Source organism: Carettochelys insculpta, chromosome 10 (genome assembly GCF_033958435.1).
Source record: "Carettochelys insculpta isolate YL-2023 chromosome 10, ASM3395843v1, whole genome shotgun sequence".
Classification (NCBI taxonomy): Eukaryota; Metazoa; Chordata; order Testudines; family Carettochelyidae; genus Carettochelys; species Carettochelys insculpta.
This window is the reverse complement of record NC_134146.1, coordinates 49,822,186-49,845,588: the sequence shown is the minus strand read 5'-3', so window position 1 is coordinate 49,845,588 and position 23,403 is coordinate 49,822,186. Positions and strand designations below refer to the sequence as shown.

At 45.7% G+C, this 23,403-nt stretch overlaps 1 protein-coding gene across 29 annotated transcripts in view; it reads right to left on the bottom strand.

Moving 5' to 3' along the window:
* LPP (LIM domain containing preferred translocation partner in lipoma) overlaps positions 1-23,403 on the bottom strand; it is a 456,239-nt gene that overhangs the window by 144,520 nt on the left and 288,316 nt on the right. For 28 of the 29 annotated variants that reach the window (XM_075004755.1, XM_075004762.1, XM_075004750.1 and 25 more), the window contains one exon: positions 12,467-13,168. The exons of the other annotated variant lie outside the window; for it this stretch is intronic. In XM_075004755.1, coding sequence (XP_074860856.1) covers positions 12,467-13,168 — 702 coding nt within the window. The remainder of the gene's footprint in view (positions 1-12,466; positions 13,169-23,403) is intronic. 29 annotated transcript variants of the gene reach the window in all.

Genomic DNA, 23,403 nt, shown 5'->3' with positions numbered 1-23,403 from the left:
TAGTTTGGTTACAAGCCGCAGTTTATCTTATATTTTTCAAGCAGACAGAATAAACTATGTCTGGAACAAAGCAGAAAATACGATTGGAAATGTTTAGAGCTCTTAAATTAATTCCCTAGACAAAAAGTCAAGACACCATATTTGTAATATCACATTATATAACTTGATCTGAAGCCAGACAGCTACTAGGTAAAATAATATGGGTTATAAAACAAAATAATATTGCAAACAGTTTTACAACTTTGTAATTCACTATTTTCATTTAAGAAAAATTGTCAGTATAATTGCAGATGCCGTTTGCCCTGGAGGGTTCTTTTAGCTAGTGATAGGATTTTTTTAAAAAGATGCTATTTCATTTAATATACTGATTTGCATGATAGTTCTCTAGAAGTAAATCTCTATAGGCACCATTTATGTGGAGATCTAAGTAAATTAATACTGGAGCATTTATGCACAGTAAATAAAAATATAACCTCTGGATTTTTCAGTACATTAAACATACCAGTGCATTTACTGTTTTCAACTTTGCATAGTAACAGGGAGATGGCCGCGTTAGTCTGTACTCCAACAAACCAAAGCAGCAGAAATGTAGCACTTTAAAGATGAACACAATGATTTATTTAGTGATGAGCTTTTGTGGGACAGACCCACTTCTTCAGATCAATTTCATTTCCAATACAGACTGACATTTATGAGTACAAAGGACCAAAAGAAAAAAAAAACCAAAAAACAAAAAGAAAATTGCAACAAAAACTGAGAAAGCAAATAGGATCGAAGGAAAGGGGTGAGAGGTTAATTGTCCTGTCTGAAATAATTACGAGCATCAAAGGAAGGGACGCAGTCCTTGTAATGCGTGAGGTAGCTGATGTCTCTGTTCGTACCACATGTCCTTTGATAGCCTTTCTCTTGAGGATTACGTGTATGGTACGTGAATCTCAGGGGCCAGTCCTACAAACACAGCTACTGAATGTAGTGTACCGTGAACACTTCACCGAACTACTCACAGAGATAAGCTCAAGGTTCAGAGGTGTCTGCAGGACTGGTCCCACTCTTCACCATTCACCCAGGGACGCAATCACCCACCTTAAGGCCACCAACAGGAGAAAGGGAGCAAGAGGATAACTTCTCTGGGGCCCAGTGATTCAAAAGGGCTTGGAGCGTCCATCTTTTGCCATTGGAGCCCGAGGTGGGGCACTTGAGCTGGCTCTGAAGACTAGCTGCAGTGGGGGTGGGCAGAGGTATGGTGCCACATGATCTGGGTGGGGCTGAAGGCTCACTGTCCCTGTCCCATCCCTTCCACTCAAGGCCCTGCCCTTCCTGGGAGTGCAGAACTGCTCCCCCACACCCAAACTTGCCCAGCTTTATAACCAGAACCAATGAAGACTGGAACAGTGTACTTCTATTGGGCCCTTAATACAAGAATCTCAAACATTACCTGAGTTTAACGGATCCTGTCTTAGGGCAAAAGGATGGACTTGATGACCTCCTGAGACCCCTGCTACTCGTGTGTTTCTTTGCCACTCACCCACTGTTGATAGGATTGGGTCATTTATGACAGGTTTGTCCACTTGGTTCTTAAAAAACTCTTAACGATGGGAATTCCGCAACCTCTCTTGGCAGCTTATTTCAGACCTTAACTAGCCAAGCCTGCTAGGTTCTGGGCCTGTTGTTCTAACTTCAGTAGCAGCATCTGCAGCTCTGGGCCCCTTTGAAGTGTCATGGCAGTGCTGCTCTGGCCTGGAGGTTTGGGGGTGGGGAAGCATTATATCTTGTCTTTCCGTAAGTGAAGACAAAGAACAGTTCAAAGTCCTCTTTACAACAGCCCTTAACATATCTGAAGACTTATCAGATCTTTTTTTCTCAGGACTTAACTTGCCCAGGTTATTCTTTTCAAAACATTTCCTCATAGGTCAGGGTTCTTAACCTTTTAATCATTTTTATTGCTCTCCTCTGGACACATTCCAACTCATCCACATTTTCCTGAAGCGCGCTGCCCAGCTGTGGCCTTGGAATTGCCAAGCACAGCATCTTGCATATACTGCTTCTGTTAATACACCCCAGAATAATATCAGTCTTTTTCTCAGCTGCATCCCACTGTTGACTTTTAATCCATTTATGATCCATTATAACCCCTCAGAGACTTTAAACAGAACTACCATCCAGGCCTGACTCCTGGGGATCCCACTAGATACAGCCTCCCAGTTTGACATTGATAACCACTCTGAATATGCTCAGTAAGTTTGGTCACCCACCTTATAATAGCATCATACCTTACTTCCATCTTTTGTTTATGAGAATGTCATGGACGACAGTGTCAAAAGTCTCACTTAAATCAAGATACATCACATCTAGTGCTTTCCCCCATCCACTAGGCCAGTATCCTTGCCAAAAAGGGAAATTATATTGGTTTGGAATAATTTACTCACGACAAAACAATGATGGGCTGTTCCTTAAAACCCTATTACCCTACAAACAGATTGTTTAATTTGTTCTTGTATATGCCAAATGTTTGGCTGACTGAGCTATAATATCCTGGGTCCTCTTTGTATGCTCTTTTAAAGATTATGGTATGTTTGCCCTGCTCCAGTCCTGTCGAACCTCAGCCATCCTTTCTGAGCTCTCAAAGACAATTAATAATGTTTCTGAGATTGCTTCAGGTAATTCCTTAAATCTTTGATGAAATTCATGAGGCCCTGCTGACTTGTACAAGACTAACTTATCAAAATATACATGAACCTGTTCTGTCCTTTATGTTCCTTCTCTCTTGCTATTAATATGAATTGTGTTAGTGTGACAGCTTTACTGAAGCAAAACAGGCACTAAACATCTCAGCCTTCTTGATGTCCTCAGTTGCTAGCTCTCCTTCCCAGCTAAGTGTAGAGGGCCTACACTTTCCTTTATCTTGCTCCTGACACATTTAAGAACCCTTCTTTTTGCCTTTTATATGCCTTTATGCGTAACTCTTGATACGCCTGAGGTATGCCTATACTTCTGAAATTGTACCAGCATTGCCCTCTAGTGCAGACATAGCCTGTGCTGACACAAGGACTTTTTCCTGTCTGTCCACGGACACAACCTCCCCAGACAACATTAGCCATGTTGACAGAATCAGGAAATTGTGACTATCATGAAATACCTTGCAGACAACTGCCCATTCATGCCTATAAGGCGGCACAAGAGGGATCCACCTAGCAACCTGAGAAGAGTTAGAATGACTTTGAGTTCCAGGCTCAGTTAGAATTCCCGACTGCTTCTTTTCAAACACCATGTGAAAAAGACAGCTGTACTTACACTGGGGTGGGGGTGGTAACGAGGGCACAGCTATGTTACTTAGAAGTCTGTACTTTTTGGTGTGTGTATTTCTTTTAACATCCCCGACCAATACATACTAACAGAAGTTTCATGAGTTGGCCAAGTGCTAGCTTTCCTGACTTTGTCCCTACATGCTTGTGTCAGTCTTTCATACTTCTCCTTTGAATTTATCCATATTTTCACTTCTTTGTAGGATTCCTTTTTGATTTTCAGGTCATTAAAGAGCTGCTCAGGGAGCCATACTGGCCTTTTCCTACTCTTCCAACCTTCCTTTCTCACTGGAATAGTTTGCAATATTGTCTGTCTCAGAAACTGCCAGCTCTCCTGAAAACTCTTAATCCCTTAGATTTTCGCCTATGAGATCTTAACTACCAAATCTCTGAGAAGCTTGCTTTTTTTGGACATGCATTGTTCTAATTTGGGTGCTCTTACTCCTTACTACAATTATGAGACCTATTATTTTATCATCACCTTCAGCCAAATTGCTTTTTTGCCGTCAGATTTGTGAACAATTCTTCTCTGTTCATCAAAATCAAGTCTAAAATGGCTGTCCCATCATTTAACACCCCCATTTACTGAAACAAAAAGTTATCCACACAACATTCCAAGAAGTTATGGGGAATTTTGAACTTTGCCATATTACTTTTTCAACAGATGTCTAGTTAAGATAAACTCCCACATTACCACTAGTCTCCTGTTTTGGATATTTCTGTTATTTTCTCTAGAAATGACTCATCTACCTCTGCTTCCTTATTTGGTGATCAATAGCAGACCCCCAGTAATGAGGTCATCCCTATTCCCCCACATTTATCTTTACAAGGGATTTTCATGAGATCTGCCTTTCAACCCCTTCTGAACCTCAGAACAAAAACATATATTCTTGATGCGCAATACAACACAACTACCCTTTTTTTCCTTTTTTATCCTATTGTCTTGTATACCAATATTCCAGTCCACAACTCTCTGTAATACCAGTTAAGTCTAATAATTCCAATTCTTCCACATACTACTCCTTGCATTTGTGTATACACAAAGTAGATTGGTACAATTTTACAGACAAGAAATCCAAGGCAGCTCCCCAAAGGTCAGTGACAAGTTGGGGGCTAGAAAAAATGAGTGGTGGGACCACATTACTTCACCAAATGAGAATCTATGTGGAGTACAGTAGGTAGGCTAGGATGACAGACCCTTCTCCCAGGTGAATGCTATACCATTGCATGCATGCACAGAGGCACTGACTTCCCCTCTAGCTGTATGGTGCTTGACTCTTGCTCCAACCTCACTGCAACCAACCCTTTTCCCCCGCCTACCTCCTTCCTCAAGTGTGCCCCATCCCTGCTCTCCCACTCCCTTCTAGAGCTGCCGGAATGCCAGGAATCAGCTGTTTGCAGCACTCTGGAAGCTCTGGGAGGGTGGGGGAAGAACAGGTGAGCAGGATCACCAGCCAACAAGAGATGTAGGATGGTGAGAGGAAGAGCTGGAGAACTTGGCCCTGGTGGGTGTGGAGCCCTAATTTTGCATTATTTTTCCTCTTGGCTGCTCCAGCTCCAGAGTCAGTGCCTGTGTGCATGCATAATTCTTATGCCATGCACTCCCCCGACTTTTGCTGGATAATTGTTGCAGTTACGCCTTTGGTCCACCAGGGGCTAGAACGGCGTAAACAGTCCAGGGCCCTGGTGCTTTCCTGTGGCACCCTGACAGTGAGGCCAGGTCAGCAGACAGGGGTTGGGAGGAGAAAGACAGTATGGGGCACATGAGATTTTTGGGAAGTTGCAGACTGGCGTTTGTAAGAGCCAGTGGGGGATAACACACAGGGACGGGGGCTGAATGGGAGAGGCTGGAGGGATGTGGAGGAGGAGGGTTTGGGGTGATATGGGGGATGGCTGCATGGGGACGGACACATGGCAACAGGGGCTGCAGGGACACATGGGGACGGTGGGAGGGGACTAACTGAGGGAGTGCAGGGATACATGGGGTGACTGATTGTGGATGCAGCTCCACAAGGATATGAGGGAGTGGGTGCCTGGGTGGGAGTGGAGGAATACATGGGGATGGTGGGGAGGGGTTGCAAGGAAACATAGGGACAGGGGGTATTTGTGCCTGACTGAATGGGAAAAACCTGGAGTCAGCCAGGGTCTGTGTGGTGTGACACCTCCTTGAAATCCTTCTCCAGATGCCCAAAAAACGTTATCCCATATTTCTCCCATCTGCACCCAACAGCCCTCCTGGTTCACTCCCAGGTGCTTTCCCTCAACTTCTCTGTTACCTCTGACTCCTCCAAGTCTTTGCACTGCTTCTAAGGGGGAGGGGGGAAATACCATTTTGTATTGCAGTTTAAATGACTTACTCAAAGTTCTGCATTTATATGCCTAGTAACAAACCTATTTGTCAAAAATCATTTCCTGATTTTTTTTCATTGTCCGTATTGTTACGGACATACTTGCTGATGAGTATCTTGAAATGAATTATGTAGAATTTTGTAGAAGTTTGAAATACCGTTTGCAGAATTTTTAAATTTTTTGGCACACACTTCTTGCAGGAGCAAGAACCTCTAACTACCAGACCGCAACACCAACATAACTCACTTTACAATCGTATCTCAAAATGCTCTCTTGTTATTAATGGTTAATCATGGCCACACCAGAGCCCTTAAACGACTTCAAGGGTGCCCCTAGTCGTATTGGCATTGTCCTCAGATTATATAAAAAGGCACAAGAAAGAACATCCAGGTAATCTGCCTAAAGCCTCTTGCTCAATTATTCCTCTCATGCTGCTAACCCACTGTGTCAGCAAAACTTAAACTTCAAAAGCCAGGCCAGAGCGGCAGCTGGGCTGGGGCCGGAGCAGTGGCAGGCAGCCCGACCATGGCTGGAGCTGGAGCCCGAGCCCCTGCCTGCCCTGCAAGGGCGGGAATCCATCACCTGCCCCACAGGGGCTAGAACTTAAGACCATGCCTGCCCCGCAGAAGCACAGGGTGGGCTGGAGTTGCGTGGTAGCCCCAGGGAGTGTGGAGTTGGAGCTGGAACTGAGGGGCAGTCCCAGAGAGCAGAGGCTATGGCTGGAGTCCCTGGGGATTGTGAGGTTCAGACCATGGCAGACCCAGGCATGTGGGGTCACTTGGTGGCAGAAGCCCAGGACCTTCCCTAGTCTGGCAAATTCTCTAGTTCAGGACCCATCAAGTCCTGACCACGCTGGACCAGAAAGGTGCAACCCATGTCAGCAGGCTCGCTTAATAGGAGTACAACTATACAATCACCCAGAAGGAGGGAAAAAATTAACACACTTTTGGGGAATGTCTGGATACCAAGTGAAGAGATGCCTGGAGCATGGGGAGGCATGCCCATGCTAACTTAGAAGGGTGGTGGATTCTCCATCCCTGGAGGTTTTTAAGTCCTGGCTGGACAAGGTCCTGGCTGGGATGACTTAGCGGGGGTTGATCCTGCTTGAAGCAGGGGGCTGGACTAGATGACCTCCTGAGGTCCCTTCCAGCCCTGGGATTCTGTGATTCTGTGTGTAACGTGCATCTCACTAGTCTGGGTAGCAACAGTAGCATAATGGGGTGGCACAGGCTTGCACTTGGGTGCCAGGGGCTCTTAACATGCATTTCTGTAAGCTTGCACTGAAACTCATGCTGCCTTGGTTACACTACCACTGTTACTTGTGCTAACTCAATTAAAATGACCGTGTGTGTGCCTAACTGGTGATGCACCCACACCTCCCTTTATAGTGCCGATACACGCTGAGAAACAGCTAAAAATTTCATAAAAAATAGTTCTCGACCTACAATGTCTCGGTTTAAAGACTGATGTGAGCTAGGAGCATGTGCGCTACCCACCTTGCTCTCTGTCATTGGGAAGTCAGGCATCTCCTCTCTCTGATTTCTAGCCTTGCAACAGTCGCAAGATATTGGACTTCATGCCTTCCGTATTAGCCTCAGACAGGACTTGTCCAGGATGTGGAGCAAATGGATCCCTGCGGCACTCTGTCGGTGAGGGCTGTGCTGATTGTGGTTGTGGTCTGAGCAGAATGGCTGATGTTCTGTCATTGTGATCCCACTGCACTTTGCCACGTCTTGGAGGTGGGATGGCAGGACTCCATAACTGAGCATACCGAATGCCTCACAGCAGTCCAGCCATGCGCACATGAGCGTATGGCTCTTCCGCATGACCAATCCATGCCTCACAGCCATCCCTCTTCTACATTCTAAAGCAAAGATGGAGCAGGAATGCTGCCGGGTGCAGCGAGGTGGAGCTGGAGGTAACCTTTGATGAGGTGACTTTTCATGAGCTCTCCTGTTAGCTTGCCTGGGCCTGTAAGGCTAAACCCTGGGCAGTACACGGAGAGGTTGACCACGTTGTCCAAAGGCTTCCTTGAATACTGATAACATTAGACAGTGCTTTAGGCAGGAGGCAGCTGTTCTTCTGGAAGGACGTCTTCATGGGTTCACTTAGGATGCCTCGCAGACCCAGGACTGGCTTTCACTGGCTAAGAATAGCATGGATCAGAGACACAGGGAGTGGCGTGGTTTCTCTGAAGTGCTTCAAGGATTTAGGATTGTGTGAAGGGGCCAGACTCAGTGAGGCAAGGTGTAACATTACCAGGCTTGTGTGGTTCCTGGCATTGTAAGAGGCTGTCTAGATGACAAAAGGCGATCTTTCAGAAACAGGGAATAGCTACTCCTACCACAAGGGCACAAGCTCTGGAACGGTGTGCTGGTGTTGTGGGTTAACAAGGAGATTCATGGCCTGGAACAGTACAGTGTGCATGTCTGGTGGTAGCTGTTGTGGGAATTCTTTATTTCTAATATGACTGAGTCTTAGGCTTCAAAGGATTCTCTGTGCTGGAGACCGTCTGCTACTCTTTGTGTTTTCCACTGTGGATACTTCTGTGCCAAACCATCAGTGGGCTGTGGCTGGTCAGCGGTCAATGACTCATAATGGTCTTCTGCTCTGTAACCCATACATGGGGTGGCATTACCTACAGGGATGTTTTCGAATTTGACTCTCCATAGGAGGGGGCTGAATGCAGTGGGAAAAACGCAGAGGGTAAATGGAGGATCATGTGATAAACAGTATTTGTCACACGGTTCCACATTTTAATCACACAGCTCTGCAGTTGATCATATGGATATCCCCATGACACGTGCAGCAGATTACAGAGACAGAAGCAGGAATTCCCTAGTGAAATATTAAGGTTTAAATCAGGACATATGTTCCATTAATTCACCTGCTTATTATGATGTGGGCACTAAAATGAACAGAATTGCTACAAAAGGCAACTCAACAAAACAATTCAACAAATTTGGACTGATCCGACTCATTTGGCATTTTCACTTCCTGAGAGCAACTCTTTGTTCTGCGTGGGCTTTAAGGAACAGCGCAGCCTTGGGGTTTTTTGCTTGTTCCCATACCAAGCTAGATTGCAACTTCAACAGGATTAGCACGCAGCAGATTGCCTGTTCTTGCCTTGGGATCTCAGAGACAGATCTTCTGGTGGCGATTCCCTACCCAGGCATGTTGAATACCAAAAAAACCATTTTTCATCAAAGACACAAACAAATGAAAAAATTCAGTGAGTTTTCATTCTAGGTAACAGAACTAATACCACAAGCTTCGGGTGCTGCTGGTTTTGTTACCACAAATCCAGCAGGACCCAGAAGTTCCCATTTTTGCACCTACAATACATTAAGAATCCACTTGTCTTAACCTTTAAACTGATTTTATGCCCTTTTCTGAATCATTCTCTTCCCAGCAATAAGATTCTTAAGGGTCTTATTCCATTCTACGATATATAAGTGAATGTCTGTTTCCTACCCTGGGTACATACTCATTTTACTAAATTAAAGGCCTCTAGAAACAAACATATGCATCATACAGGTGTGTGGAATGTAAACTAGCTAAGACTTCCTATGCATCTGCAGGTTGAACCTCCCTAATTCAGCACCCTTGGGACTTGACGGGTAGCGGATGACAGAATTTGCTGGACAATGGGAGGTCAATATTGTGTAACATGTTACCAACTCTTCCACTGCTTATTGGGTTTTTAGAAGACATTTGGGGTAAATTACAGCTAAATAGTAGCACAGAACATTGAGAGACAGGACTGGTGGCTGGAAACAAACTTTAAGGGACATGGGGTAAGCTTTGCTACACCCATTGTAAGTGGCTGTCAGGCTCACTAAAATTATGCTTGTATTACAGATGTTGCCAGACAACAACATTCCGGATTAGAGAGGTACAACTTGTACTAAAACAAGCTATGGCTACCATTTCTTCAATGGAGGTAATATTGTTAGCATCTTTCCTTGACATGAAATCATTCCAAAAAGTTGGTTCAGCTGAGTAAACCAGATTGCAAAAGCAGAGAGAAGATTCAGCCCGCTGAACCAATGCCACTTTTATGACTAATGACAAAAAAAATTCTGAAGGGATGATTGTATTTACTGGACATGTCCTGTTATACCAAAAAAACCTCTGCCAATTCTACTCTGCTTGTTACAAACAAGGAATGCCCAGCTTTCTCCACTGCTGCCCAGGATAGCAGATGTCCACATGCTGAAACAAGACAGCATTGTTTGGATCGGCTAAGAAGGAAATGAAATTCTCAAAAGGATTTATCAATGAGCAGAATGGATGTTTTGCAGAAGAAGTGATTTTATATTATAAATGTAAACTTAAGCTAAATTGTCTCATCCCTTCTAACTTTGTACTGAAAATATGGCTGCAAGATTCATGCTGTTTGCTATGAGAAGTGATTTACATTTCTATAGAGAAACATTATGTTTCTTCTACACTGCTTGGGCCAGCTCCTTAGCTGACGTAAACTGATGTCATCCCACTAGTTTCAACGGAGTTGTATCAATTTACACCAGTGAAGGATGTGGCCCAAGCAGTGGGGTGCTCTTGGAAAAATATCAACTCTACCTAGTATCAGACATGTGACATATACAGAGTTCTGTCCCCCATGCTCACAGCTCTGTGGAATAGTAACAGAGAGGTAGCCCATGTTAGTCTGCATTCTAACAAAACAAACCTGCAGTCATGTAGCACTTCAAAGACTAACAAAATAACTTACTAGGCGACGGGCTTTTGTGAGGCAGACCCACTTCTTCAGATCTGGAGATACAGCATTTCCAGTACAGACTGACAGTTACAGAGCACAGAGGTCCGACAAACAAGCAAACAAACAAGGTGTGTGGGTGCAGGGGGGTGGTAGGAGACACTAATAAGTGTCCTGCCTGAGATCGTTACAAATACCAAAGGAAGAGAAACAGTCCTTGTAATGCATGTGGTAATTACTATGTCTGTTGAGGCCAAGTGTTAATGTATCAAATTTGAGCATGAGTTCCCACATCCCCCTTTGTAATTTGCTGTTAAAGTCTCTTTGTTGTAGGACACATGTTCTCAGGTCTTTAACAGAAGGGCCCACTCCACTGAAATGCTCACTGACAGGTTTGTGTGTATTAAGATTCCTAACAGCTGCTCCATGCCCATTCATTCTTTGCCTAAGTGTTTGTCCACAGTTTGCCCGATGTACATAGTAGAGGGCATTGGTAGCACATGATGGCATATTTAACATTGGTTGACGTACAAGAGTATGAGCCCTTGATCTTGTAATTAATGTAGCTCGGTCCAGTGATGGTATCTCCTGAATAAACATGTGGACAAAGTTGGCAACAGGGTTTGTTGCAAAGAAAAGTTCCGGGATTAGTATTACTGTGGAATGGCCTGTGGCTGCCAGTGAGAATTTTAATTAGGTTAGGAGGTCGTGTATAGGAGAGAACAGGCCTCACACCTACGGCCTTCACTTGTTATGGGGAGGGTAGCACGCTCACTTGGTCAAAGCGTGGAGTCAAGATAAAAAATCTAAATATGTACTTGTAACAGAGGGTGGAATTTGGCTCCATGCACAGGAATAACTCTTGCCATGTGCCAAGAGCTGTTTACATTTTACACATTTATTGACTTTTCACCACTGATGCTGTTTTCAGCATCTCGCCAAGGCCTCGGTCCTGAACCTGGACCTGCACAGCGAGGTCCCAGGAGCCTCCAGAACAGCTTTTGAAGGAAATGGGGCTCCGCTTGTGCAGACCTGGTTACTGGACCCAGGTCTAAGTGCGGACTGTGAAACCAGATGGGTGAGTTTAACTTTCTGTGTCCTCAGTTTTACAGAGACATGCCTCTCGGGATGACTTCTTTGCTTTGACACTTGTTGTAACAGAAGGGCCACATGCATGCAACCATTTCACAGTTGCCCAGCTTGGTGTAGGAAAACATTTTTGTGCACTTTCAGGAATAAGGATCTTTAAACAATGAGGCACAAGAGGTCTGTCCCAGCATAATTTAAACCACATTCAATGAACAAGACTGTTTGCCCCTCAGCTTTAAGCACATGGACAATTTTTTTTTCCCACTGGTAACCGGTGAACAAAACAGAACCCAGAGCATATATGTCCTGATCACTCTTAGGAGAACCTGATCTGAAAGATTAGGGCATCATGATGCCATATAATTACATGTCCTACTAACTGGGATGATGCATATTAAAGTCTCAGAGCCTTAAAATTCCTCTGCTCTGCAGGGTGAATTCTGCAATTCTGCTGGGTATCACCGCATTCCTGAAACGAGATATTGTCACCCAATAGCAAAGATGGAATTTCTACGACCCCCAGCACTCTATTTTCAAATCAGATGAAAGTTCCCATTTTCTACAACTGAGTTACAAAAAAAGCCAGTAAGAGAAACCACAGAAGACTCAGCTGCTTTCTGGGACCTTTCAAGCCTTATCTCGACAGGACAAAAAGGCATGATTTGCAATCCTGTTATCTCAACTCTGTGGGCTTAACATGAATGAAAGAACAGTTAACATGCCTTCAAACAGGTGAGCCTGCAGACTGTGTTTCAAGGACTTTTACCATTGCTTTGTCTATCCTGACCTGAGAAAGCCTGAGAGTCTCTGATTTTAATAGTCCCTGCACCCAGGAAACTGGAATGAAATATTGCTACTAAAAAGGCTGTAGGTACCACATGAGGTGTACACTGAGCCCTGAGAGGGCCCTGTTCAATAAATGAACAGAGATAACAAGACTGGAAATAACACAGCTTTTGCCATCGGCAAGACACAACCTGCGAGGAGTTCTCTGTATCTCTCTTACCTTTGGCTGTATGGGTGGAGGCGGAGGGGCTAACACCGGATCTGTAATGTAGGTCTTCTTTGCACTGGATGGTTGGTACGACCCCGCTGCATTCTGGGCCATGGTGTTAGCTGTGGGATAGGCCAGCTCAGGCTTCCAGGTGTTTTGTGGCATATAGGACGGTTCTGAGCCATTTCTTCCTCCATATCCAGGGCCTGCAGAGTAGTAAGGGTCTTGATACCTGCCCTGCGAGGGTGCATAGCTGTAACTGGGCTCTGCAGGACGTACTGGCGGGGGAGCATACCCATACTCAGGGCCGCGAGGCTGAGATGGCACATGCTGTGGTGGCCCCGGGGGCCGTGCTGGCTGAGGCGCATAGGTCTGATTTGTACCCAGGCTGCCATACTGAGTTGGCTGTGGACCAGGTGGCTGGAAGTGAGGGCTGGGCTGGGCTGTTTTCACTTGTACATTAAATGCTGGTCGGGTGGGAGTGGCTGTGGTGGTATAAGAAGCTGGAACTGGCTGTGGCTGAGGCTTTAGTGGACCAACGGGAGTAACTGCAATTGGGGCGGGCGGAGCAGCGGGCTGCGCTGGTGCCTTGGCAGTCGATTTCTTGGTGGCAGTGAGAGGCGGCTGGTTGGGAATGATCATCCGCTTGTGCCCAGTAACTGGGGTAGATACAGGGGGAGAAGCAACTGGGGAGCCAGTGGGGTATGCAGAGCCCTGTGGAATAACAGGAGAGAAATCTTATTACCCTCAAGAAGGAAACATACAGCTGGTAAAACAAGCTGCAAGGGTTCAACAGAAATAGGTTTTGTAGCAATAGCTGCATACCCCTGGAAGCTGCTTAGCAAAGCAGGAAGGTACCTGGGAGTGTGCATGATAAAATAGCAAAGGCAACCTTCTGCTCTGACCGAGCAGGGGCAATGATGCCACAGACCAAACAGCCGCACGGGATATTTCACCTTTCTCTGGGATCTGATGCTACAAAGCTCTGCCTTAAACAAAAGGAATTCCAAGAGCAGTGGTTCCCAACCTTTTCACTAGTGCCGACCCCAGTCACCCCCAAAACCGATCATGGATCACCGTCAAAACCAATTCTAGCCACGATATGCACTTCATTAAATAAAAAAGGAAACCACATTAGAACTTTTTGGACAGCCTTTGATAGCATTATTGGAAGAAATTCAAATTAAACTTTAACTTTGCAATTTATTTGAAACTTCTTTTCTATGATCATTTCATTTATTCCGCCCCCCATGGGCCTCCCACGGGCCCCCCCACAATGCCCTCATGGACCCTCGGGGGTCTGCAGATCCCAGGCTGGGAACCACTGTATTAGAGTACAATAAGGGAGGAACCAAGGAGCACAGCTGTTAAGATTCCTGTAAAATAAAAGAGCTTTGATACGGACAGGACTCGGAAATATGTTCACGTGATCCTGCTTGCCGCTAAGGAGGCTCCTTTGAATACACACAAGGCAGTGTAAAGGGATGACTGAAAGCAGCTCCCATGGAAATGTTTCCAAAACAATACACGTTACCCCAGATCAAATTCCAGAAAGAAAATACAGAGCTATGCCAATATATACAGATAGAGCCTGCTTCTGGTCTCAGTTACGCTGGTGTGACTCCGGGGTGACTGCAGTGCAGTCAAAAGGTATAAATCTATACAAGAGCAGAGAGTGAGGTGAGCAGCCCTGAAAGCTTAAATCCTCTAAATCCAGTGTGATTAATTTATAGGGAACAGGACACTGGGTCTATTTGCAGCTCCATCAGAGGTGGTGTGAGATCAGGCCTGTCCCTGAAACTCAGTAGACAAATGCAGAATTAGTGAAATGACGACATCATAAGTACTGAACAACAGACAGAGGAGATCTTAGTCTCATGTGTCTAAAGCATTTGTTGTTTTTCTTAAGGTCTGTTTAACCCCACTCACTATGTAGCAAAGGGACCTCTTTGCCAAGGAGCCAACACAACCAAAGGGGTAGGAAAGTTGTTAAAATTCCCCCATTTTCCTCTTTTTCTTTTAAAAAGTTTATACAATTTTCTTGCTTTCATGATACAGACAAAGAAGCAGGAAAGAGAAGAAATGCAATGTTTAAAATTTCCCTAGCTTGTCACCTTTAAATTGGTCTTAAGTGGGGTTCCAAGTTTTGTATGCTCTTTCTTCACTGAAATGAATTTTACCCAGAATCAATTCAGTAATCTAAGAGTCAATTCCAATCTTGTTGGAGGCAAATAAAGGTCTCAGTGAAGCGAGCAGCCCACCAGGATGCATTTAACGTTAGGCAAATATTTGATCCCAACAGATTATCAATCTTGGATGAGTTACTAGCAAACCCAAAGCAGCAGTAGGAAGAGACACGCTATCGTATTTATAGACCCAAAGAAAACCAATAAAAAAGAATAAGAAAATCTCAGATTCAATCTGCCATTAGGCAGAGAATTTATAAACATTAATTCACATGGGGCACTTAGGAGAGAAGTTTTACAAGCGTGCTGCAGTGTTTTAAAAACACCTTACAATTAGTTGGAACAAATCCCAATCTTGAATGAGTCATCCTAAACAATGCAGAGAAAGGAAAACAACAGCACACACCTGACTCCAGCCAAGCGAGAGAGGTGAAAGAAAACAAGGCAGCAAGCTTCAGCTGGAAAAGAACCCAGCTGACTGTATTTAATGCCTGACATTCCAAACATCCCTGGGAAGGACTATAAACTGAGCGGGGGGTGGCCAGATGCCCCAGTGAGCACAGAGAAGGATGGCGGGGAGGGGAAAAAGAAGAAGAGACTCGGGACTTGCAGGTGAAGCAAGGAGCTGATTTGCTCATCTAATGATAAACTTTGCTTGCTGTCTGACCTACGGTGCCCGACACATGTGGCATTTGAGCCTGGCTGTGCTAGAAACTCACCACTTTCTCCACAAATGTTGTTTTTGTCAAATAGTGTTGTTTGCCCCCTTCCTGTAACGTGATGAAAGGCCTGAAACGCAGCAGAACAGGCGTGATCTTCGGCGGGCTGAGTTTGGAAAAGATGGATAATGTTTTATCCGTCGGGGTTGAGGGTGAAGTGGCCCTCCTTACAGCCCTGGTGGCTTTGGTGTTTGAGAAATAGGCTCTGAGAGGCCCCACTGCAAAACCACCAGTGGAGTTGTAGTCACTATGAGAATGTGACTATGACAGTGAGTTAAATGGGCCCACAGTGCCTTGGTACTAGGAATATTCCTGGCCTGTGACTGGGCTCCATCAAATCTCACCACCTGCCTACGCTCCCCGCCCACAGCGTTCTCTGGCCCCTGCTGCCCCCTGAGCTCCCCTTCGCGCATCCTCTGGCCCTGCCTGTCACCCTCACCCCAGCCAGTTTAAAATGCCCCAGGGTCCCCACAGGTGGCACAATGGAGTTAGAGCACCTCCCAGCCCCTCATTCACCCTGGCTGCTGGCGTGGGCACCCGTGTGGCAGGAGGGGCAGCGTGTCTGTGCACTGTTCCAGCAGCTGGAGTAGTCCATGAAGACCTCACCCCCCAGGCTGTGGGGACTCACGTGCCACCAGCTGCAGGGGGAGAGCCATGTCGCAGTGCTGCTGAAGGGAGCCCCCCCAAGCGTGTTTTAAATTGCCTGGGGTGGGAGGGGAACCAGAGGAGCATGTGGACACAGCAGAACCTGGAGACCCCTGCTCTCCCAGAGCCCTTGCCAGACAGGAATGCTCCCACGTAAGTGTGGCACCCCCTTCAAGGCCCTCCACACTCCCTTGTGCATCCCACTCCCTCCAGAGCCTGCACTGTCTCCCCCCACGCTCCTGTCCTGCCCCCAATTCCATCTCTCCTTCCACCATCGACTCCCTCCCAGAGACTGCACCCAGCACCCCTCTTATACCCCACATTCCTCCTGCACCCCAAAGTCCCTCCCAGAGCCTGTACCCCACATCCCCACCTGCACCCAACCCTGCCTCCCAGAGCTCCGTCCCTCATTCATCCTGCACCTGTTCCCCTCCCTAACCCAAATTCCCTCTCAGAGCCTGGGGGAGGGAGAGCATCTGAGTGGGGGAGGTGTGTGGGCTCCAGCATTCTGGGCACCTTCAACATTTTGGCAAACCCTCCACCCCTGAATGTGAGTTTTAACTCCTCCAGCCCACAACATTGGCAATTTCATGTGCTGTGCCTTGATTACAGACCCTGGCAGGCTAGAGACCAGGCAGATTTGGTATTCCAAGGGGAAGGCACTGTCCATCCCAGACAGTGCTTTGCTTGTTATTGACTGGGAAAATGTAGTCCATCAAGGGCACAGACCAGAGAACAAGCGAACACAGTGAAGAGCACATGAAGTGATTTCCCTCTGTGATGTGGTCTAGACGTGGCTAGGACAAGAGTCCAGGAGCCTGGAGACCTGGGCTATCTTTCCAGATCTTCCCGAGTCCTCCGGTAGACAAGTAACTCAGGGCTGAACTATGTCAGACTGCAGCCTGCCTTCAGAAGGAGGAAATCTGCACCAGGAGGAGTCACTCTGACTTCCTCTGGCAGTGTTGGAGTGAGTACAGGGGCAGGGCCAGTTAATATGATACAGTAGGGAAAGGGGGCTGAGAGCATCAGGGATTCCCTGGAGGACAACGCTCTGCGTCTGTCCAAGGAGCAGCAGCAAAAGGAGAAAAGGTTTCTGGACGCCTGTGGTCTACCTCACACTGTCTGGCCTTCAGCATCTTTGATTACACACACAGAACTATTCACGGGTGTCTTAGCCCTCATTCCAAAACAGGGGTCCCCCAGATTAAGGTAACAGCAAGGTGGTAAACCAATAGAAGCTGAAGATTATGTAGGAATCTCTCCTAGGTCATTCCTTTTCAAAGGCACTGAAGAAGAAGGGTTCTGAAGGAGGAGAGGCAGGCGCTCAGATACGAAAGGGATATGGGTGGTCTACACAGCTATCAGCAGGCAGGTGAGATAGGTCAGATGGATTTATGTGTGCATGGGTGCATCACATACACATGGACAGTGCTTTTTTTGCACTGCTACTGAGCTCCCGCACTTCAGCTGCCCCAGCCATTGGATTGGCTGGGTGGGGAGCGGAATGGGAAGCCAGCTGAGTACTGCCCTGCCCTTTAAAAAATATCCCACTGGACATGGGGATTAGTGTAATGAAGGGGAAAGAGATCCATATACCATGAACAGCAGCCCAAAAGTATATAGGAATTGGGGAAGAAAGAGGGCTTTTGGAAGCTTATATATGTATCTCTTTCTAGCACCTCCTGCTTGGCTTGCTTGAAAAGCATATCACATCTGTGAGTGACCAATCACACTAAAACACACACGTGGCATTCTCTAAAGCTGTTTCTACACTACTGCAGGCTATTGTGCCATGCGCATGTTCGGGGAGCAGACCTAACGCACTTTTCAAGTGCACACAACACTCCTGCCAGTTACCATCAACTCCTCGTAAATTAACAATACCAACAGAGAGTAAACCAGATGCTAACAAACAGTTGCAGGTTGAGACAAAAGCAGGAAGGAATTACACTGACAACCACATTTACTGTCAAAAATAAAACAGATTTTTTTTTAAAACGGGAAAAGACATAAGAGTCTTACCAGACCCGGATGGAAGTAACCTAATCTACTGCCTTTTCTATGAATGAGCTAGGCTAGCAATTCAAAGGTGAAGTAACAGTCGAAGAATCAAGTGATTGCATTCATTGCACAGGAGGGAGAATGACTTCAGTATACAGTACCTTGTCATAGGATAAGAGAATTGTTTTAACCAACATCTACACTCTAATCACAATTTAATCACTTTCAATGAAGTGTACACAACCGTGCACAGATGTGAAGAGCTTCCACGTACAGCAGATATTCTAGGTGATCCAGTGGTGGCTGTACAAAGGGTTCAGGATGTCCCAAGGAGCCCAATTTCCAAAGTTGCTTATGTGTACTTCTTAGGGCAACCTACTTCCAAAGCTTACAGATCTAAGAGAACGTTGATGGTCATACAAGTGATTTCTGCACACATCAATTTAGACTAAATAGATGGCTCACTTTAAAGGCTCCTATCTTCATTCTTAGGTGTCTAAATCCATTTAAAAATCCATCACAAGGTATCTGCAATCTAATAAAATGTGAATTCAGTGGGTTGCCTCTATTCTCTAACAATGAAGGAGAGAGGCTGTTCTCAATAGTTTCTTGGTGGTCACTTGATAATGAGTAGGACACCTTCAGTCACCCTTCTATTTGTGAGTCTACTGATGGCTGATCAGCACAATTCTGGAGCCGCAGATCTTATCACAGAAGGGGCAGGTGTTGATAGCTGTTGGAGGGGCACGGGGCAGTTTTTGATGCTCTTCTCTTCTTCTCCACATCTCTTTGTCTGCACTGCGGCAGGCCCTCTCAAAATGCACCAACCCCTCAAGGATTACCGTTCAGATAAAGGCCATGTCTACACTTACAGAAAACTTCAAAATGGCCACGCTAATGGCCAAATCAGAGAATACTAATGAGGTACTGAAATGAATATTCAGTGCCTCATTAGCATGTTGCCACCTGTGGCACTTCAAAAGTGCCACGGTTCGCTCACCCACGGCTCGTCTACACAGGGGTCCTTTTCGAAAGGGCCCCGCCAACATCAAAATCCCCTTATTCCTATCAGCTGAACATTGGTATTCTTTGATTTGGATATTAGCATGGCCATTTCAAAGTTTTCTGTAAGTGTAGACATAGCCAAAGTGATGCCATGTGAACAAGTCGGTACAGTTAGAGGAATGGAGAAACAAGCTCTGGAGCATGATTTTTACTAGAAGGATCCCAGCTTATAAATGCAAGGAAGTTTACAGCAGTACAACGTTCAGCAATGAACATTGTACCTTGCTTGGCATAGGCAAATATTTGCTTTGGCCAGCCACAGGTGAAATTCCCCACCTCCATATATGCAAAGTAGAGTTAAGCAAAGTATTTTATGACTGATGTCTTACTAAGCATAGCAAAGCTTATACATATAGTCTCATTATTAAATCACCCTCAGACATATGAACTTTCCCCCTTATTGTTACAACACGTTATTATGATTGAATGGAAACAGAATCCAGAAGACAGTAGTTCAGAGGGTTATCATGAGAGCAAAAAGGAATGCACTGAGAATGCTGATATCCCCACGACTGCCTGTAATATACATAAGAGCTACAGAAAATGAGTGCATATTAAGAACACGTGTGCATGTGGATAAATATAAAATACACACTCAAACCTACACCTTCCTTCTGGAACAGTACTATAGAACTTAATAGAAAATGAAAACATTGCTTTAGTGGTTTTAAGCCATCCCACAGAAATCTATCGCAGGCACAGAATTCTGTATTCAGTTATAGAGAAGAGTCATTCTCCTCCCCCAACCCTCTAAAAAAGAAGAAAACTTATAAAAAGAATATAATTTTTCCAATTAATTCTGCAGGGTTTTATTAAAGAGCAATTTCTACAGAATCTTGTTGGTTTCATCACTTTTAAAATCTATGGCTATGTCTACACTAGCCCTCCCTTTCGAAAGGGGGATGCTGACGAGACACTTTGGTCTCAGCATCTCATTAGCATAACAGTGGCCATGGCACTTTGAAAGTGCCACTTTCAATCACATGTGGCTCATCTACACGGGGTCCCTTTTGAAAGGACACCGCACACTTCGAATATTTCGTTATAGGAATAAGGGGATTTCAAAGTGTGCAGGGTCCTTTCGAAAAGGACCCTGTGTAGACGAGCCAGGCACGATTGAAAGTGGCACTTTTGAAGTGCCGCAGCTGCCATTATGCTAATGAGGTGCTGCATATTCTTTGTAACACGTCATTAGCATCCCCCTTTCGAAAGGAGGGGAGCTAGTGTAGACGTACCCTACAAAATGAATATGAAATACATATAATGCTTATACAGCACTTGCTTTGGGATTTTATTACTTAATTTCATACTTCTTAATTAGGATTCCATTTATCTGTAATATTGCTTGTGCTTTAATTTAAACTGATTGATTTTTTCAATCTTGAAGATCCAATTATACCAACTTTAAAAAAAAAAAAAGATCCTTCAATGGGGCAAAAAAAGCTGAATGATGATGTTGTCTCTTCACTTCCTTTGCAACCATCTGTTTTTGTTCCTCTTCCACACATTTTCTTGCACTCTATGCAAAGAGGAGCACAGAAGAGTAAAAGCAGCAGTGGACTAGTCTGTGCTCATGTAACATCTGCTTTCTTACAGCTCAGTCAAAGTAATGAACCACTCATCTGCCCATGTTGTTAGTAGGCTACAAAATGATTTGAATTGGCAGCATGGACGGTTCGACTGACAAAGAAGCAAAAAAAGTAACAACATAAAAGTATGAGATAACAAGGAGACATCTTTTTTCTTTTTTGCCCAGCGTGGATGCAAGCAAACTGGATTAGAAGTAGAATGGTTCGTCAGATGGTTCCACTTGATTCTAGAATTTTAATAACCCCAATCATCTCAGCCAACAAGAAATTCATATCTGATTTTTGTGCATGTAAACAACATATACACATAAAAAACCTGTGGTGCAGAAATAATACACGAGGACAAAACTACGTTGTATTAGTTTCATTCCCATATACATGTATATAATTTCTGTATCATCTGTTCAGTTATGTGTGTGTATTTTTACACACAAACACACACAAACACACACACACACACACACACACACACACTTTGGGTATATACCACTGCATGTACACATATTACTTCCTGGAACAGAAGGCACCATTTGAGCCACCCATATAATTTCAGTTTAAAATCCAAACAAATCTGGGAAATGAAAGAGAAGCACATTTCTCTTACAACACAGCACACTGTCTACCAAACAGTGATATGCAAAGAAAAAGCTATCTAGATACTTCCAGAGAAAACTGTTTCTTTATTAAATTAAATGGGAATTAGTGTCATTTCCTAACAATTTCATAGAACTGGACTGTATTATTCAATTTGTTGTTAATAAGGTATTTACTTAGAGACACATTACTTTGATAAAAACATAGCTTCTGGTCTGGCACTTTTGTTTTCCAAACATAGTATCAACCTGCAACATCTATGTAAAGTAAAGAAAGGTTACTCACCGTAGTAACGGTGGGTCTTCGAGATGTGTCCCCGGGGGTGCTCCACATTAGGTGTCGGGCTCGCCCGGCGCCGCAGATTGGATCTTCCAAGCAGTTTCTGCCGGACCGCGCATGCGCCGGTGCGCGCCACTCCCCCGCGCGCTCCCGGCCGCGTGCGCGATCCGGTCCCCGCCAGTTCCTTGACCAACCGCCTTGGATGCTCCTGCAAAACACTAACCAGAGATCCGGAGCGGGGAGGATGGGCGGGTAGTGGAGCACCCACGGGGACACATCTCGAAGAACCACTGTTACTACGGTGAGTAACCTTTCTTTCTTCTTCGAGTGTCCCCGTGGGTGCTCCACATTAGGTGACTACCCAGCAGTAACTCAAGATAGGAGGTGGGTAATCGGATTATGTGCAGCTTGTCCCCGAGAGGACCGCTGTCGAGAGACGGGTATCCTCTTGGAATACCCTGTGAAGGGCGTAATGTTTGGCGAAGGTGTCACAGGATGACCAGGTCGCCACTCTGCAAATGTCTTTTAGCGCAACGCCCTTGAAAAAAGGCTGTTGATGCTGCCACCGCCCTAGTGGAATGAGCCCTGGGCATGGCCAGTAAAGGAGTCTTTTTGAGTTTGTAGCACATTTTTATGCAAGATACGATGTGCTTCGAGATTCTCTGCGAAGAGAGACATTCTCCTTTTGATTTGGGAGCGATAGAGACTAGGAGTCTATCCGTTCTCTGGAAGGACTTGGTCCTGTCTATATAGAAAGCTAGCGCCTCCTCACGTCTAGGAGGTGTAGGCGCGCCTCTTTGTTAGAGTTATGAGGCTTTGGATAAAACGAGGGTAAAGAATAGGTTCGTTAGTATGAAACTCAGAAAGAAACTTTAGGAACAAAGGCTGGATGCAGCCGTATGGTTACCGCCTCCTTGGAAAAAACAGCGCAGGGTGGCGTTGCCATAACTGCCGCAAGCTCGCTCACCCTGCGAGCTGACGTGATTGTGAGAAGAAAGGTCGTCTTTATCATAAGGAGGCAGAGGGAAACCGTGGCCAAAGGCTCGAACGGTGGTCCCCTTTTCGCATTAAGCACCAGGTCCAAGTTCCACGAAGGTGGAAGCGGTTTCCGAGGGGGGTATAGGTTTACCAACCCTTTGAGGAACCTGGTAACCATGGGATGGGTGAACACTGTGTGCCCTTTCTCTTCGTGTCTGAACGCCAAAATGGCGGCAAGGTGGACCTTAAATGAGGATAGTGAGAGTCCTCCTCTCTTGAGGTCCAGTAATACTCTAATATCACAGCCATAGGCACCGAAAGGGGGGCTAGCTGTTTGGTAGAACACCATGCCGTAAAGCGAGTCCATTTCTGCTTGTAGGTCTTCCTGGTGGAAGTCCTCCTGCTACTTTCTAGGACTTGCTGCACTTCCTCCGTACATGTGCTCTCTAGGGAGCTGAGCCATGGATTAACCACGTTTGTAGTCGCAGGCCTTGGGGGTGCGGATGCACTATGGACCCCTGGGCTTGCGTGAGCAGATCCGGCGCCACCGGAAGGGGCATCGGTGGCCGGTCCGACATGCGCAGGAGTAGGGGGAACCATTGCTGTCGATCCCACGTTGGGACTATCGGGATCATTCAGGCTCCTTCCCTCCTGGCTTTCTGCAACACTTTGTGGATGAGCACTGTGGGAGGGAAAGCGTAAAGCAGGGGGCCCCTCCATGAGATCGCGAAGGCGTCCCTCAGGGACCCCCGTCCCAGTCCTGCCCTGGAGCAGAATCGTGGGCACTTCTTGTTGTGCTGAGTAGCAAACAGGTCTATCTGGGGAAAAACCCCCTGCATGAAAAATCGGTTGCAGCAGATCGGGACGGATCTGCCACTTGTGCATGAGTGCGA